The sequence below is a fragment of the Megalopta genalis genome, chromosome 2 (genome assembly GCF_051020955.1).
Source record: "Megalopta genalis isolate 19385.01 chromosome 2, iyMegGena1_principal, whole genome shotgun sequence".
NCBI classification, from domain to species: domain Eukaryota; kingdom Metazoa; phylum Arthropoda; class Insecta; order Hymenoptera; family Halictidae; genus Megalopta; species Megalopta genalis.
In genome coordinates, this window is record NC_135014.1 from 9,529,353 (window position 1) to 9,546,351 (window position 16,999).

General features: G+C 39.3%; 6 protein-coding genes across 6 annotated transcripts in view; 2 read left to right on the forward strand and 4 right to left on the reverse strand.

The window, feature by feature from the left end:
* Positions 1-4,913, reverse strand: part of dnr1 (E3 ubiquitin-protein ligase defense repressor 1) — a 65,693-nt gene extending 60,780 nt beyond the window's left edge. The window contains exon 1 of the mRNA XM_033481130.2: positions 4,278-4,913. Coding sequence (XP_033337021.1) covers positions 4,278-4,364 — 87 coding nt within the window. The 5' untranslated portion in view covers positions 4,365-4,913. The remainder of the gene's footprint in view (positions 1-4,277) is intronic.
* Positions 4,914-6,083: 1,170 nt separating this feature from the next.
* Positions 6,084-7,823, reverse strand: Vha13 (V-type proton ATPase subunit Vha13). The gene is made up of 4 exons (XM_033481138.2): positions 7,649-7,823; positions 7,136-7,236; positions 6,909-7,007; positions 6,084-6,827 (listed from the first exon to the last, which is right to left on the reverse strand). Exons 1-4 carry the CDS (start codon positions 7,728-7,730, stop codon positions 6,753-6,755), a joined length of 357 nt encoding a protein of 118 aa, XP_033337029.1. The 5' UTR covers positions 7,731-7,823; the 3' UTR covers positions 6,084-6,752.
* Positions 7,824-8,169: 346 nt separating this feature from the next.
* LTV1 (LTV1 ribosome biogenesis factor) lies at positions 8,170-10,557 on the reverse strand. The gene is made up of 8 exons (XM_033481131.2): positions 10,539-10,557; positions 10,178-10,343; positions 9,520-10,084; positions 9,231-9,424; positions 9,025-9,153; positions 8,764-8,955; positions 8,451-8,696; positions 8,170-8,380 (listed from the first exon to the last, which is right to left on the reverse strand). The coding sequence occupies exons 2-8, from the start codon at positions 10,178-10,180 to the stop codon at positions 8,267-8,269; spliced, it is 1,443 nt and encodes a 480-aa protein (XP_033337022.2). The 5' UTR covers positions 10,181-10,343; positions 10,539-10,557; the 3' UTR covers positions 8,170-8,266.
* A 4-nt stretch (positions 10,558-10,561) lies between these two features.
* Arl6 (ADP ribosylation factor-like 6) lies at positions 10,562-13,471 on the forward strand. Its single transcript, XM_033481136.2, has 3 exons — positions 10,562-10,794; positions 12,863-13,042; positions 13,117-13,471. The coding sequence occupies exons 1-3, from the start codon at positions 10,617-10,619 to the stop codon at positions 13,326-13,328; spliced, it is 570 nt and encodes a 189-aa protein (XP_033337027.1). The 5' UTR covers positions 10,562-10,616; the 3' UTR covers positions 13,329-13,471.
* On the reverse strand, positions 10,937-12,844 carry LOC117226598 (uncharacterized). Its single transcript, XM_033481133.2, has 4 exons — positions 12,593-12,844; positions 12,034-12,506; positions 11,626-11,961; positions 10,937-11,560 (listed from the first exon to the last, which is right to left on the reverse strand). Exons 1-4 carry the CDS (start codon positions 12,660-12,662, stop codon positions 11,054-11,056), a joined length of 1,386 nt encoding a protein of 461 aa, XP_033337024.2. The 5' UTR covers positions 12,663-12,844; the 3' UTR covers positions 10,937-11,053.
* Positions 13,472-13,717: 246 nt separating the features above from the next.
* Phm (Peptidylglycine-alpha-hydroxylating monooxygenase) lies at positions 13,718-15,876 on the forward strand. Its single transcript, XM_033481135.2, has 3 exons — positions 13,718-14,087; positions 14,203-14,421; positions 14,483-15,876. Exons 1-3 carry the CDS (start codon positions 13,947-13,949, stop codon positions 15,152-15,154), a joined length of 1,032 nt encoding a protein of 343 aa, XP_033337026.2. The 5' UTR covers positions 13,718-13,946; the 3' UTR covers positions 15,155-15,876.
* The last annotated feature ends 1,123 nt before the right edge of the window (positions 15,877-16,999 follow it).

A 16,999-nucleotide genomic window follows, 5' to 3' on the forward strand; every position in this document is an offset into this window, starting at 1 on the left:
AAAATGTGTATCGGAGGAAAGGTGCTCGAACAGATTAAGGAAAGGCGAGAAGAACCGAATAACCATGAAGATTCGATCGGATAGAAGGAGCAAGAGAGAGAGAGAGACGATCTCGAGTAATGCTCGATACATCGAAATTCAAACGGTCCGCGGGAAAGTTCTTCCTATCGTGGCCCCGAAAGTTTATCTCGAACTTAAAGCCTCGCTCCCGGAAAGTTGAATTAAACGATTAAGCGCGGAGTTCAACCGAAACTTTGTATACTTTCGACTGTAGAGAACGGCGCGGCGGCGGGGGCGGCGTCGACAGCCAGGTGAAACAGCTATTCACGCTTGTTTCGAAATTACCTTCGGTAACTCTCGATTAATTCGAATCGGTGCTCGCGCCCCGAGCCCACGCTCTGGGCGCAAGAAACGAATTCCTGGAGAAAAGACTCGCATAATCGCGGTGGATGGGAGAGCACGCCGGTAAACACAAATTAGATCCGGAGACGACAGAGAGAGAGAGAGAGAGGGAGAGAGAGAGAGAGAGAGAGAGAGAGAGAGAGAGAGAGAGAAAGCTACGCGCTGATCGGATCCGCTACGAGACACAAAGACGACGTAAATTGAATTCCGGGTTCGAACCTCTGCCACTTTCGACCTAATTCCGAACTGTCTGCCATCGGGGAACCGCCCGAAATTCCGCGGAATTGTTTTCACGGGATTCCGCCGGCGAAAAAGCACCGGCGTTGATACAACCTTGCGATCGTGTGACTCTGCGGTGTCAGCGATTCACGGACCCTATATGTATATATCCTAGGCCTGTGCAACTTCCGGAATGAGAACTGCGCTTCCTTTTCCGAAAACGAGGAACCTCTTCGAGCCCGAGAGAATCGCGAGTAGAATTCTGGAATCTCTCAGCGGTGGAGTTCCTTTGTCCGCCCATTTCCAGTGGAATCAATTAAAGCTCCGACACAAGAACTGTCTGTGACTCGCGTTGCAAAAGGCTTTTCGAGAGAATCGATTCTGGATATGCGCCTCCAAAACGACGACCTTCATAATTACTGGCAACGATGCTTAAAGACAAACCTTTTTCATATTTTGACTAAAAGATAACATACGTTTGTCGAGCATTCGGATGCTCTTTTCGGAATAAACGAATCAACGGTTCAGCTGCGGCCTTTTAAAGAACTGGGTCTCGCGTTAGACGACTTTGCCCTGTCCTTTTGAAGGCTCGAATTAAAACCCTCGGTTTTTCGGGGTGGCGCACGTTTTGTCAGCGGGATTAGGAAGACTCGGGGCATTGTTGCGCGGTTCCCAGGGACTCGATAGTAATCGCGGCTCTATGCGAATACCTCGCGTAAGCGAGCCCGAACCCGAGCCCGAGAAAATGGGCGCGCGCGATAGTCAAACTAAAATCGCGTCGGACAATTTTGTCGCGGTAGGCGCACTCCAAGCATCTAATAATACGGTGCTCAGTGAAATTGCGACCCAGTTAGGCTTTGACCCACTTGGTTGCATCGTAATCATCGTCGAGTGCTCCGCTCGGATTGATATTAGAGGTAAACACACGCCGTTGGAAGACCGGCTAGGATCTGGGGTCTCGTTTGCACTGGGCATCGCGCAGACCCGCTCTCGGTTTACCTTCCGACGCGAAAATCTCGCGAGCCGAGATGGCTCTGACGCGATTATCGCGTTCGTTAATCCATAATCCTTTACGACTGTCCTAACTTTCTATTTCTGTTCCGTGATTATTCGATTGACGCACGTAGTGTTTGTATTCGTGCTCGGGGTGTCCTTCGCGCTGTGCATGTATGTAATCTCTTATCTGCTACTTTAATGGGTTCAAACTTCGGCCGTGGGTGGTCGACTATGGAAAGCTCCGTTCCAGAGATTAGGCCTGGCTGCGCATGTGACACAGTCTACACGATTTTCTTCTACGCATTTGTAAACGGATTCTTTTCTAATCAACGTGGATAGTTTTATCAATCGCGATACAATAGTCTGGGTCTGTCTAGTCGACACCTCTTAGTGAACTATCGCTGCTACCGATAAAATCCGATTATGTATATCTTTCTTCTAATATCCACAGCTGGATCCCAGGGCAGTTGATGTAATTAATAATATCGGAACAACTTTTTCTTTCTATCATGCATGGATATCCAAACGAGTTACTCTCTTCTAGCTTCGAACAAAGTCCCTTTCCTTTCTAACACCTGGGACAATCGCAAGCTGCTCTACACCTTCGTAAAAAGCCGTTCTCTAATGGCTACTAACTAATTCGGACTTTCGATGGAGCAACCCTATCGATTGCTCGAGCAACCTGCAAAAGATGAACGTTATTTCTGGAAGAGGCGTGCGATATTTTTACCAAGAACGATAATTAGGTCTTTGCACGGCTGCGGCTTGGCCAGGCTAGCCAGCGAGGTCGGTCAGGTCAGGCAGGTCAGACAGGTCAAACAGATAAGGCAGGCGAGGCAGGTAAGGTGAACAAAGCTGGTTCGCGTAACCGTGGCGAAAGCTGCATCTACACGTTGTGTACGTGCGACTACACAACGCGACCGATGCATCTAGCCTATCCTATAAATAGAGTTAAACCCTGAAGAAGAACGGAGACGTCGCCGATGGTGGAACGACCACCGAGGTTGCCGTGAGGTCATCTCAGGTCGGGGATAAATTAAATATACGATCACCTCGATCACGCCGCTACCTCATCGATCACATTCCTCGTCTTTTCTTCCCTCCTACTCGATCCAACTTTCGACGAGGAACGCGATTCTCGGTGAACGAAACGATCTACCGGAATCAACGATCTCGTTGCAACATGGTCGAATTGGTGAGCCCTCGGGTACAGTGGTCATACAGGCTCAAATCATCTAACGAACTCTCGAATTCTGCGATTATCCTAACTATTATTAGTAGTAATAAACTATTACTAATAGTAATCGCTAATATCAACCTGAAAAATCAAAGGAATTTCATTAATCAAATCGAAACTAGAAAATTCAAGTATTCATTGCGCCTTAGCTATTTCTACATTCTAATAGAATTCAATTTCAAACCTGAAACCTGGGTAAACCTAGCCAAAGATTCAGACTGGACCATACAACGATTCAATTATTGGACAGATTTCCTGTAAACCTATTAGTATTTCTGCCGTTCTTAGTGTAATTTCTATAGTAATCAAGCGATTTTCTGAACACTCTGGTTCACGATAGATCCGGACCAGGTCGTCAGATGGTTGAGCACATCAAGAAGAACTGCGAAACGATATCGGATTCCCTAAAAATAGAAATTAAAAGTAACAAGAAAATTTTGAAACGTCTACCTATCTTTAATCAGTTTTATGACTTTAAGTTGATGTTTAAAAGTGCAACGATGCACTTAGACGCGCTAAACAGCAACAAGTCACAGCAAATAACGTGAAATAAGATTGGACACGATTTGTCCAGCAACTTTTCTCGACTATTCTAAAAACCTTGTCTCGCGCAAAACAATGATTGCTTTTATATTAACATTTGTCCTTCCCTTACTGCGTCAAAGACGCATTAGCATGCATTAGAAAGTAGAATAAATAGCGAGTATGTCTGGATGGTAATTTCAAATAAGATCGCGTCCTTGTCAACCGCGACACCGTTCTCAAATTTCAAATTGTCCCCGCAAGTGTATGCACAAACCGAGTGTTTTCGGGAGCATCTGTTGCGCACGTGAGTTACGAGCTAGCCTTAAGGCATCGTTCACACCGCGTCCGCTTCGCGAATTTCGGTGACCAAAGATAAACCGTACAGGTTTTCGCAACACACAACGCATATGTATTTTCATACAGGTGAGAAACTTATCGACGCCGATCGCTTCGCGTCACTTGTGCAAATCTTCTTATCAGATATTATTCCTTAGAGACAAAGGATCATAATCGGTCGGCTCGATAAGCGATCGCTTTGTTATTGTTTACACGAGAGCCACCGATGGCCACACGACGCTCGGACAATGGTGACGTTTAGTACGTTCCCACAAATATGTTTATTTCTACGACGGCATAATGGCGTTCTTTTTAATTATAGCATTCCTCGACGATACGGACGTGACCGCGGGACGCGGTCAATTCATACGAAACGCAAACACGGAAACAACTATTAAGAAACTAACATTTTGCGTAGTAGCACCTAGGTATTTTGCTGAAAATAAAAACACCGACGACGTAGCGAAAGAACGAACGCATCCGTCGGCAGCAGGAACCAGATACGAAAATATGGTCGCGAAGACGGCAATAACAATAACAACGAGTAATAATAATGACTCACCTTTTCGAGACACTCCTGGCCGATGGCTTTGGGGTCGACCTGCACCTCGAGGATCACAGAGTTCGCTTGGCTAACGAGGCACCACATCTTGCAAAGGGATCGTATCCAAAGAGGTTCCGACAAACACACACCCTTGTTGAGGCGCGACGCGACAGGGGAACCGAAAATAAAATCGCAACCGAAAACGAAAACCGCACCGTTCACACGGAATTCTCGGCAAACACGCGTTATCTACGACGATCTCTTCCTCTCCGGATCCGCGGCTGGTCGGCGACCGGTCTCGCCCGGTGCGTTCTTAACCATAACCAGAATAATTAAAACGCGTACCCGTGCACAGCTGTCAGCGCGTCCTCGAACGCGACCTCGTCGATCGGCAACGTGCTCGCGCTCCTGCTAACCGAACACGTCTCCTCGGCTTCCATTTCTCGGTGCAGAATGGCACACGTACTGATACCGCTCCGCGCTGCCCGGATTAGTTCGCGAAATCGAATCACCTTTCGGTCTCTATGGAGTGGCGCTGGTGTTGTGTCAACGCACAGACTATACGCACACACACGCGCGCACACAACACACGCGCGCGCGACGAGAAACGATGAAACGACACGAAGAGAACGTCGCGTTCGCGAGTACAGCCAGCTGAGGAAAGGTTGGGTTCACACAGCTGATCCCCCCCTCTTTGGCGTCAAAGATTTTCCCCACTATCGAACACTCACTCCAATCGCGATAGATTACAACGGAAACTACGCGTTGCGCGGTGACGAAACGTCACCGAAACTGGACAAAACTTGCTTTTGCGTTTCTTCACCCAATGTTTTTGTTTCGATCGGTATTTAGTAATAGGGCGCAGAAGTCCACGATACGTGACATCGTGGTTTCTGCGTTTCGAAAAAATACAAGGGCAATCGTAATGGCGACCCACCCCACTCCTGTTCGAATACGCAACGCAGGGATGGACAGCCATTTTGATTACGAACGAATTTCAAATGTCCCCTTTCTATCATCCTATTTTCGTTCGTTTCGAATCGTCGAGCTGAATGAAATAAACGAAAAGACAGAGAATTTGTATGATTAAAATGACGGTATGGTAGTCGACGACTAAAAGTCTAAACAATGGTTAGAGAAACGAAATTTCATGAAAATTTATGTTAATATCGCGGTTTTACAGTATTATTTATTGATTTACTAACAATCTAGATAAAATATACATATTTGATTGAAAATACTGCTAAAAACTGATCGCCACCTAAGGTTATTAGCGTGGCGTTGTTACGGACTTTGGTCAAATTTGGCATTGATCTTGTTATAAAGTTTCTGAATCACAAAAAAAGCAAGTCAAATACGTAAAAAATTATACCTCATCATTTAGTTATAAATTAATGACTGTTTGCTCTCTTTTTACTACTTAAATCAGCAATTTTGTCCAGCTAAGGTGCACTATTCGAAACACTGCAACAGAATGCGTAACCGGCTTGCGCATGCGCGACAAAGCGTGGGCGCGAAAGTCGTGAGCGCGAAAATTCAGATCGTAAAACAGAGCAGTTGGAAAGTAAGAACATATTGTAATTAGAGCACGCATCCGATAGCTGTATATCTAAACATTTGTTTCACCGTTAATTGCTTGAAATACTGCCCGCCTCTGATTGGCTCGAACTTTGAATATCCACCGTGAACATTTAAAAAGATACGAAAGCTTTTACGTAATTGTGAATTACGCAATTGCGAAACTTAATTCATTTCCGTTTGAACTAAAAATTGCGAATGCACGATTGTATATTCTCGTGATAGAGTTATATATTGATGCTCGAATAGATTTTAGCTATTTTTATTGTTGAACATTAATACTGTACAGATTTGCCAGCTCGCAGAGACAGGGTATACACATGAGGTATTATTATTTCATACAACGTAACAACATTTAAAAATTTCAAACAAAACAAACGGTGTGTGTGTATTTGTACATCGTCGCGAAAATCGCGCAGGATTGGGAGCTTGTTCGCGATTCTCAAGAGGTTGTACGGGATCCTATAATCGCGATTTGTGTCCTCGATGCAGCAGAATTATGGAATGACATCTAGCGACATACATTTAACGTTGTATAATTTTTGCCACCACCCTAAGTTTTAACATTTACACGTCATCCTAATATATCTAGGCCTTGATATATCACAATGACGACCTCTTTATTACGTTTCTATACTACTATCGCGATGCAGCTACTCTAAATCTTAAACTTTCCAACACGGTGGTAAAAGCTCAGCATAATTACGATTACATTTATTGTCGTGTAGCAACCGCAGGAAAAATTCTAGCAATTTGAGTACCACCATCTACGATTAAAAGGTATACGCTTTCTCTGATAAAAGTACAACATAACGGCAATAGATACGTTTTAAGATATGATAAAGGAAAGTACTTAATGTACATTCATAGCATAGGATGCGGTATTTATATATGCGTCAACGCATTTTCTCCGACTTAAATTTCTTTACGGTAATTCTTGTGCAATTCTGGCTCAATGTTGTACACCAGCTTCAAGATTGTAAGCATTACCTATGTAACAAAAATAACAGTGTTAATGCATTCGATTAAGGGCAATCTTATTTGACAGATATAAATGTTGCAACCACATACAATATCTTTATGCACGCCGACAGCATGATTCATTTCTTCTATTTTAATTTTTGTATCGGCTTCTATGCGTGCGGCAACATCCTCTTTTGAACCCATGTGCTAAATATCAAAATTATACATTCTTAGGTTACACTAAAGAATATTTTTCTTCACAATAAATATTTAGTGATTTAATAACATCTTTTTACACGATCTTTATCATTAGTTGATCTTTCTAAATACTTTACCTTGGCTTCAAATTCACGGAATTGTCTTTCCCGTTCTTGTCTATACTTTTCAATCTCATCTTGAGCTTCTTCTTTAGCTTGCTTTAATCGACGTGCTTTACCTAAATGAAAAATTACTTTGCAGTTATAACTCTGTTGCGGTAGAATTCACAAATTACGAGTAACCACATATTTTTATAACAAATTTTTATAACGTAAGCTCGCCTACATTCTACCGTATTAATAATTAGGAATAGTTAGTCGAATTTGATCGAGAAATACCATCTAACGATATACTATCCTGGCGCAACTACGTTCCTACAGATACACACGAAATAATGAAATAAAACACGCCAAGTTTCATTATCAAGTTGCATTACCTTAATTCATACAAGTCGAAATATCGTTTCTTCGATACATTTAAAAGGTTACACCCAGTTAAATTCAGGGTCATAGAAAAGTTCATCGTGAAGTGTTATATGCAGTGCACTTTGCCAATAAACTACGAATTCCAATAGCTGAATAGAAACTCACGTTTTCTTGCTTCTGAAACTTTCTCCGCGGCTCTTTTCTCGGCAGCCAGAAGCTGTTGAATACCTTGCGTCTGGCTGGCCATCTTTGCAACGAACGAACAGAGCTGTATTCCGAACGAAAGAATCACAAATCGATCATATGACTTTGGAGTTTCCGTTATTTGCCCCGCCTTAAGTGATGGCGCTCTACCTTGCGCTCTCACGTGTACCACCGTATGCAATGCAGTTCACGTTGTTAGCACGAGCACCAACTGCAATTATAAAAAAAAACAGCCACGATAAAAAAGGTATTAAAATATGCATACATTTAATAGGACAAAATAAATATACTTTCCACAATTTCCAGTATCTATACATTTCAATATTTATTACAGATTTCATATTCCTCTGGCTTTCCCTGTATCGAATCGTTTCTCGCGCTATCGATATTTCGATTCTCGAACTACCTATTCGAATTTCGGAGATGGTGAAGGACGGAACATGGGCTGTGTAAGTATCTACGTCATTTTTTAAAAACGCAAGCACATTTAGAAAGATATATTACACATATTTAATAGATTCAATAGTATAATGTAGGCATAATTTACTAAAGAGAATGATGCATAAGGGAATTTACATATTAAAGTATCCGATTTCCCTGTACATTTTGCTTGTTGTTCATGAGAATCTTTTCTTGACGTTTCTTTTCTTCCTTGAAAGCCTCGGAGTTTGCTTTTCGTTCTATCCTTCTCTCCTACAACAAATCATGAATGATTTCATTAATTATTTATGTTGAATACTAAAAATGAACGAACAAGCATTACCCTTCTGTAGTCCTTGAGGGCTTTCTTTCTTTCTTTCCTATCTTCCGGGGTTTCATCTTTAGGTCTTATACTTAATATGCTCAGGGTTGATTTCATGGTCTCAGCAACAGATTGAGGCCCTCTTGCTTTAGAGTTTTCATTTTGTTGATCAAACTGTGCTAAAGCTTTAACAGTTAGCTTTCCAGAAGATGCATCCAATACATTTTTTGGAATACCATTTCTCGAGTTAACTTTAATTTTTTCTATCTGCATAAAAATTTATGATTACGCGACATTACACGAGATAAAATCAAATTAATACCACGATCTGTACCTTAGGTTCTGAAATTAATTTCGGATGATTATAAATATTACTGTATGTGCTAATAATACTTTCACAGTCCCATTTAACTTTTTGTCTTCCATCAACAATAAGATCTTCTAGATTATCTCCATCTTCAGAACTGGAATAGTCCTTTTCTAAAATTCTCATTTTATCTTCCATCAATTTTGCAACATTTTCGGCCTGCAAAGATGAGGGGCATTGAGAATCCTTTGTTGTTTTACTTAAAAATAAAAACGTAAAGATACCTACATTTACATTTTGTTGCTTCTCAAATTCAGCTGCACACTGGAGGAGCAAATCTGAATCCGGTGCTATATGTCCTTCGATTTCATCACAGTCTAATGCTCCAATTTCGTTTTCGTCGTACGCTGCATACATCTGCCAATAGAAAAATATACAATATATGTCGATATCGATAAATCAAACAAAATATAATTATAATTTTGAATACTGACATTTTCAAATTTATCATCTAGAAGTGTTAATTGTTCATTTCTTCTCATAACACTACTACTCATTGAATATTCTGTAAAACGCGATTTTGTTTCTTCTTCTCTAAAAGAATACTGAGGACCATTCAAACTACAGACTTCATCTTGTTCTTCATCTGATAATGCTAAACGTCCTTCAGACGATACATTAGACAGATCTGTTTCATATAAATCATATTGATCGAATGTATATTAAATATTACATATAAAAAACAATTTATTGGTTTCTACAAACCCTAGTCCATTTACATACCATATTCTTCTTCATCTTCACCTTCACCACTAAATTCAGTATTGGCTAATTCTATAAAATTGTCTTCCAGCTCGTTCTCTGGATCGCTGAAGTCAAAATCATCATCCATTGCTGCAACCACATCTGGATCCAGATCCAATCGTAACCCAGAAACAGGAGCAGCTTTGTTAAGAAGCCCAACTTTTTCTTCAACGTTTGATGCAAACACAGAAGAAGGTAAGTTAATTTTTGGTGCATCTTTATTGTCAGATTTTTCATCTTTTTTTGACGTGCTTGTACAATCCACTCGTTCCCATTCTGTGTGCAATGAATTCACATCTTTAAGATGTTGCAAATAATCGTAATCATCGTCAAAATATATGCCATATTTTTTTTGCTCCTCCTTGCGTTTGGCATCATTTGAGTTTCTTTTCTGTAACTTAGCAGCCTGTGTGTTTCCTGCAGGCAACAGAACTCGTTGAGGTGCATTCTCATCGGCAATTAAAGGATCTTTTTGCGATCGATGAACCAAATGAAATGTCACCGAGTTCTTCTTGTCAATGAATTTTCTTGTTTTACCTTTCGGCTGAAAAATTTGTTAAATATCCCATATAATATGAAAGTAACCTAATATTTCATGACTTAACCTTTCAACATATTATGAAAAATTTCAACTTACCATTTTCCTAGTATTTTCAATTTAATATGAGAAACTTACGAAAAAAGTAATACAAGAACAATTAACTTCGTATTCTAAGTTTTCTATAAGCCGAATTTTGTATTCATTTAGAGGCTATCTCAATCGAAGTACGAAAGCATGTGTCCGTCAGCGTTTCTCAACTTTACTACAAATACAAAGTTGAAAAATGTACATTGTATGCATGTACAATATATGCATATACATATCAACATTTAAAACAATAATATTTTGAGAGATTTATAATTCTTTTGAATAGCATTTGAAATAAATAACCTAGCTACATATTATCCAGATAAATTGAACAATTGTGTTTTCATTGCCAACCCTATCCTGTTCCTACCTCCAAATAATCAATGATAACAGCGTTCGCTATTGATGTTCGATAAACACGTAACAAAACTTGAAGGGAGTACAGAGAATGGGGCTCTTTGATCGTTTAGCGAATCTTTTAGGAATTAGGAAAAAAGAAGTAAACGTTTTAGTAGTGGGCCTTAACAACAGTGGTAAGTCGACGGTCATAAATAATTTCAAACGCGAGGATGACCGTTGCATAGACATAGTGCCCACTGTTGGGTATAATGTTGAAAAATTTTCATGTAAGTTAAACAATGGCGAGTGAACGATGTTGTTCGATGTTCGATTACCGTGCTTAAAACAATATTGTTACTTGCACTTGCGTTGTTGTACTGATCAGTTCAAGCACCACGTGTTATCTTATAAGGAAATGAAACAAGTATATTAAGACATAAATGCAATTTTATGAAAACAAAATAGATACATACATACATTGGTTGCATAGAAAACAATATATTTTTAGTTATTTCAATCATCATGGTACACTTACATTTACTATCTTTACTCATGTCTTTTTCTTTTTTTATTAATCTCAATTTCTTGTTTATTACTGATAGCACTAATATTGTCAAGACTATCTGTTTCCATACGTATGGAACCATTTTGATGCATTGGGGTACTAGTAATCACTTTATCTATGTCTTCGTTCATTATACTGCTCTCAGGAGTTACCAGATTTTTAGATGTACTAGGCTTCAAAGGTGAATGTTTATTTAATTGAAAATTTAATTTGGCCTGTTTTAATTTCTTATGTTGTAATTTATGTTCAGAAATTGTAGATATTACAATCTCATTATTCTTATTTGGATTTATGGAATGTTGATTAGGTTTCTGTATATTTTTCTTCTTTTTCTCAAAAACGTTAGATTCCTTGTTTTTCTTAACGTCTTTTGAAATTAGTAAGTCATTCTTTCTTTTTCTCTTCTGCTCTCTTTGAGGGATATTGGACTGTTTATTTTTAGATAAGACTGTTTTTAGAAAGCCTCCTCCACCAGAGCCATCTGAATCCTGAAAAGAAATATATATTTTAATAACAATGTATTCTTTACAATGAAACAATATCCTTAACATACATAAGTTTGTAGTGGACTATCTCCAATAACTTCCTTTGACCATGTCAATAGTTTATCATTCAACATTCGTTCAAAAGCTGTTTTGAGATCTAATAATTTTAACCACTTTTGAAATGTTTTGAATTTTATTTTCTCTTCTTTATTTAATGTCTGTTCATTTTCTGACTCAATATCGACTTTATGTGGCCTGACTTCATTAAAATCATAGTGCATATATATAGTTATATTCATGTGTGAATCATATTCGACATTATATACACTCATCAAATTTAACACAATGTGAGTATATCCAATATTTTTGTGCAAATTAATATTCTTTATATCAGATACAGTTTCCTGTAAATATTAAACATTGTTAGACTTTTCACTTGATTTTAAACACCAGCTACATTAGAAACAAATATATACCTTCAACGCATTAAACTCTTCACGTCGAATAAAATAACAGTCTAGATAATGTTTACAAGATCTGACAAAGCTAGGTACATCTTTTATATTACTAGAAAACCTATGTACTATATCATCTAAATCGAATGGCATATGCCATTTTCCTAAAGTCCATTTATTATCACCATAGATTATTTGTACAGCAAAAATTTGTTGTTTGTCGTATTCGTTGAACGAAGATAAATTAAATATACAGTCTTTTGTGGAAATCTGAAGACAACTTAAGCCACCAAATCGAAATAATTCCGACTCCAATTGTACATTGGTATTCGGAATTTTTGAAGGATCCACAATTATGTCGAGAGTATTTACATCAGGCTCAAATTTAACATCTTTAAATGAATAGAGGTCTAAATTGCATTCCAATTCAAAATTTATAGCCTGCAACGCTTTAATTTGCTTTTTTAATTTATTCTTCTCTTCCTGCAGCAAATCTGAAATCAAGTAAACAATAATATTAAGATATTTCCATAGAAAGTTCACGATTAAATTTTTAATCGACATATATATAATATTTCACCTTGACTTTCTTTTAAACGTTCTTCAGACATGTTAATTTTGTCATGTTCTTTATTCTTTTTTACCTCCATAACAAGTTAATTTATCAATTACTTTAATAACCCTATTTTCAAGTATGTACATATGTCCCGCCAAGCTGTGACACTGTGACACTGTAACGTGACGCGATCAGTGATTCTCATTTCCTCGCTCAGAAGCTATGGAAAAAGTAGTTTCGTAAACTTTATTCGCTCAATATTATTGCATAAAGATACAATATGTTCTTTTCCAGTCAAAAATGTCATTTTTACGGCATTCGACATGTCGGGTCATGATCGTCATAGAGCCTTATGGGAACATTATTACAAGGACTGTCATGGTATTATTTTTATAATTGATAGCAGCGATAAGTTACGATTGGTTGTGGTCAAAGAAGAATTAGATATGCTTCTTCAACATCCAGACGTAGCAGGTACAAGACTCTCGTATTCTTTTTTTACAGTGAGGAACGTATCGAAAAATAAAATGTACACCGCAAAATTGTAGGTCGCAAAATACCGATTCTTTTCTTGGCAAATAAAATGGATTTGCCTGATTCTTTGACTACTGTTAAACTTGTTGCTGGCCTTGGCCTTGATCGTATACAAAATAAACCCTGGCATATACGAGCAACAAATGCGATCACTGGTGAAGGTTTACAACCTGGCATAGAGTGGCTTACAGATCAAATCCGTGACATATACATTAACAAGAGATAAACATAATATCGCAAGAACAATCTACATATTTTATATTTATTGACATACAGCGATGTACTTAAATTTTAGATTGCCTTATAGGAATGAACCGCGCGCAATTAATATTTGTAACAGATCCGTCCAGTAAACATGTTAGCCACATTTTTCTTGTTAGTATACATTTTTGTGAGAATTATCTAAATATTTCCTTCAATGATATCTAAAGTTTTTGATGTGATAAAATAAAGAAATTACGTTGGGAATACATAATGTACTAAAAAGTTTTTTATCATGTAACACCTGGTTGCATATTGCAAGGGATTGCGTTTTAGTACAAAATGGCTACCGCTAGATGGTGATAATGTTTGTTTACATACGGTTGCAAAGGTTGGAAATGTATGTAAATATATGTAAATTTGGTCAATTTTTGCTTGATACTGGCAAATAAACATTTTGATTTTTTGTCTTTGTAAATATTACAACGATATGGCACTGACGATCGATGCAAGACAATATCAAGGTTAATTAATATGAGGTCGCCACAGTCCTATCGCTACGTCAGTATATATACGTGGGAGTATGGCATATCGACCCGTAACATTTGACAGTTTCACGTGAATTTCCATTGACACTCGTAAAATGCTTGTGAAACTCAATGGAGAAATGAATGAGAAATGTGTATTCGTCACTTTCGTTTTATTCGCGGTGTTATTTCATTTTACGGAGTGTAATGATGTAAAAAAGTACGCGTTACTTATGCCAAATGTTACCCCGAATAGGGTAAGTATTAAACAACATGTGTGCAAAATATTCTAATGTTAAACAATATTATATATTGCTACTGTTTGATAAATACAGAATGCTATGATTATCACAAACGTTTTGTAATTCACAGGCTGAACTGTATCTATGCACACCTATTAAAATTGATCCTTCCCAAAGTTACTATGTAATAGGTTTTGAACCAAATGCAACAATGGAAACTGCTCACCACATACTTTTATACGGTTGTGGTAAACCAGGCAGCTCAAAATTTGTATGGAATTGTGGGGAAATGGAACACCGTATCGGCGATAACGAAGAGGCAATGTCACCCTGTGCAGAACAGTCCCAGGTACATAATTATTAATTTTATTAAAGTTATTCAATTCGTTAACTCTCCACGTTTTGCACAGATAATATACGCCTGGGCAAGAGATGCTCCAAAATTAATTTTACCGGATGGAGTGGGCTTCAAAGTTGGCAGGGATTCTCCCATTAAGTACTTGGTTCTACAGGTTCATTACTCTCACATCGACCACTTCAAGGATGGTAGAACAGACGACTCGGGCGTGTTTCTTCAATACACCTCGCGTCCATTGAATAAACTAGCCGGTGTGCTTCTACTGGGAACCGCGGGTGCAGTACCCCCCAAGAGCACAACGTATATGGAAACAGCCTGCACGATAAAGGAAAATAAAACCATACACCCCATTGCATACAGAACGCACACGCATTCCCTTGGGAAAGTAGTTTCTGGGTATCTAGTGACACCGGACTACACATGGACAGAGCTAGGGAAAAGGGACCCTCTGACTCCTCAAATGTTTTATCCCATACACAACAATGTCTCGGCTAGACAAGGCGATCAAATAGCAGCTCGCTGCACAATGGAAAGCCCACGTCACAGTTGGACGTACATAGGCTCGACGAAGGCCGATGAGATGTGCAATTTCTATTTAATGTACTATGTGGAGAACGGCGAGCCGTTGGACATGAAATATTGTTTCACAGCCGGACCCCCGTCTTACTATTGGAGATACGGCGGACTCGTCAATATACCTGATCTCGAGGCGTCCAGCTTATAATGCGACTCTAGTACCTGGGCTATAAACGTGGCACATACAGAAGACTGTTAACAGTGGAAACATTTAGTTCAAGCATTATCTCCGATTTAACCTATCTTGGCTGTCTCCCTCCACTATTTACACACTTTGAAATAATTGGTCTCAAAGTACTTAATTTACTCAATGTCTCGTCGCCTTGACTGTTTCTAGCTTTTACGCAGGTACTCATAATATCGGGGACAGGCGTGGTATTATTGTGCCACGGGAGGATGGTCGTAGGATTAATTGATTGAAAGATGGGCCTACAGAATGCAAGAGTTTAAATATCGTCGACTACCTTCCATCGATTTCTGACGACCAATAACGGTGACTATCAGTTATCACCAACGCACAACCAGTGATTTTAGGTACCTTTCGATTCTGTTTTCGACCTCGTCGTTTAGGATTATTTATTTATATGATCTTTACGTGTACTTACGCATCTACCGATTTATTTATTCAAGACAAACTAATTAAGAGATCCATATCGACGGTATGTTAAACACGTAGCCGGTGATATCTTATATTTTTAAAGAGAGCGGTGCTCCGATGTTGTACATAATAGATTCTTTTAGCGCTAATCGACTGAAAGTATCCTACGATAATGCAAATTATTTTCGAAAATATACAGATGATAGGTTCGTTTCTATGTACTTAATAATATTATACCGATACGTCAATAAATTGTCTGATACTTATTGCAATTCGAGGGCATCGTCGAACCAATCTATCCTTATCCATTAACTTCCGTCGATGATACAATAAGAACGCCGTATCGATTAATAGATTTCGTGAATTCGCCTCGATCAGGATCGACCGTGGATCGATTGACCTTCGATCACCGTTACAAGATCGCACTTGTCGAGATCAACGAATCCGGTGAAAGGCGATTCTACAGAGATCATTGATTCGATCGCTTCGTCGAGCTTTAATCGAGCTTCGAATTGGATCGAAGCCGATTTGAAACCCGATCGCGAAGAAGGAAACGCGATTCACCCGAGCTTCGTAAAAGTATGTATTTAGCAAGTATCATCGTTCGGCAAATTAGGCCTCCGTAAAAAGTGTGTCGTCGAGCGTCGGCCGTACGTTTTTGGAAAACAAATGAACGGTGAAAGTGCAGCGAGCACCTCGAAGAATCTAACGAAGGTGTGGCCGAACACATTAAAACCTGCCGATGATTCTCCGATAATTCTCCGATGATCCTCTCGATCTACCGATACATGGATTTTCTCTTCGATCCCGATCCCACCGCGGTTGCCTCTTCTTCGCGGAATTCGCGGAACCGTAGTCCGAGTGTTTTAGACTTCGCGCGGGTTAATTACGCTGATCCTCCGGTTACTAGCTGCAAAATTCGAAACCGGTTTCTCTCATTACGTCGTTAGTGTACCGAAGAGGAGAGAATTCTCTCAAAGACGATTCGGTGTCAATGTTCACGGGGCTTCGCTATTCCCTTGCCACGGGAAACAAATGATTACTTTCGAACCGGTAAACCAACTCGGCTCTCATCGGTCCCCCAAACCCTAGGGCGTCATCCACGTTTCACGGTATTATCTTCGACCAGAAGGCGACGCTTGAAAATGCGTTCATAGGATTTCAGTCTGTAAGGTGTCTCATAGAGTAACTATGGCTGTCGTATTTCCGTATATAAAGTCTCACGATTTTTCAACGATACAGTGTCTTTCGGATGATGATCTATTATGATCTATTACAGTGGTAGCAAGGATTCTTTGGATTTATGATGGTGCCCCATGGGATCGCCGTCGTTTTACTGACTCAGTTTGCAAATCTAATGTACGAAATCGGAGTCGATGGTATCATGTGTCCGCT

Coding starts and splice junctions, on each gene's coding strand:
- Arl6 (XM_033481136.2), top strand. CDS start 10,617: ATGGGGCTCTTTGATCGTTTAGCGAATCTTTTAGGAATTAGGAAAAAA. Junction 10,795..12,862: donor TAATGTTGAAAAATTTTCAT/GTAAGTTAAACA, acceptor GTTCTTTTCCAG/TCAAAAATGTCATTTTTACG. Junction 13,043..13,116: donor TCAACATCCAGACGTAGCAG/GTACAAGACTCT, acceptor GCAAAATTGTAG/GTCGCAAAATACCGATTCTT.
- LOC117226598 (XM_033481133.2), bottom strand. CDS start 12,662: ATGGAGGTAAAAAAGAATAAAGAACATGACAAAATTAACATGTCTGAA. Junction 11,962..12,033: donor AAGAGTTTAATGCGTTGAAG/GTATATATTTGT, acceptor TAATATTTACAG/GAAACTGTATCTGATATAAA. Junction 11,561..11,625: donor ATAGTCCACTACAAACTTAT/GTATGTTAAGGA, acceptor ATTTCTTTTCAG/GATTCAGATGGCTCTGGTGG.
- Vha13 (XM_033481138.2), bottom strand. CDS start 7,730: ATGGCCAGCCAGACGCAAGGTATTCAACAGCTTCTGGCTGCCGAGAAA. Junction 7,008..7,135: donor TCCGTGAATTTGAAGCCAAG/GTAAAGTATTTA, acceptor TTTGATATTTAG/CACATGGGTTCAAAAGAGGA. Junction 6,828..6,908: donor TCGGCGTGCATAAAGATATT/GTATGTGGTTGC, acceptor TTTGTTACATAG/GTAATGCTTACAATCTTGAA.
- Phm (XM_033481135.2), top strand. CDS start 13,947: ATGCTTGTGAAACTCAATGGAGAAATGAATGAGAAATGTGTATTCGTC. Junction 14,088..14,202: donor CAAATGTTACCCCGAATAGG/GTAAGTATTAAA, acceptor TGTAATTCACAG/GCTGAACTGTATCTATGCAC. Junction 14,422..14,482: donor CCTGTGCAGAACAGTCCCAG/GTACATAATTAT, acceptor CGTTTTGCACAG/ATAATATACGCCTGGGCAAG.
- LTV1 (XM_033481131.2), bottom strand. Junction 8,697..8,763: donor AATTAATTTCAGAACCTAAG/GTACAGATCGTG, acceptor ATTTTTATGCAG/ATAGAAAAAATTAAAGTTAA. Junction 8,381..8,450: donor CCCTCAAGGACTACAGAAGG/GTAATGCTTGTT, acceptor GATTTGTTGTAG/GAGAGAAGGATAGAACGAAA.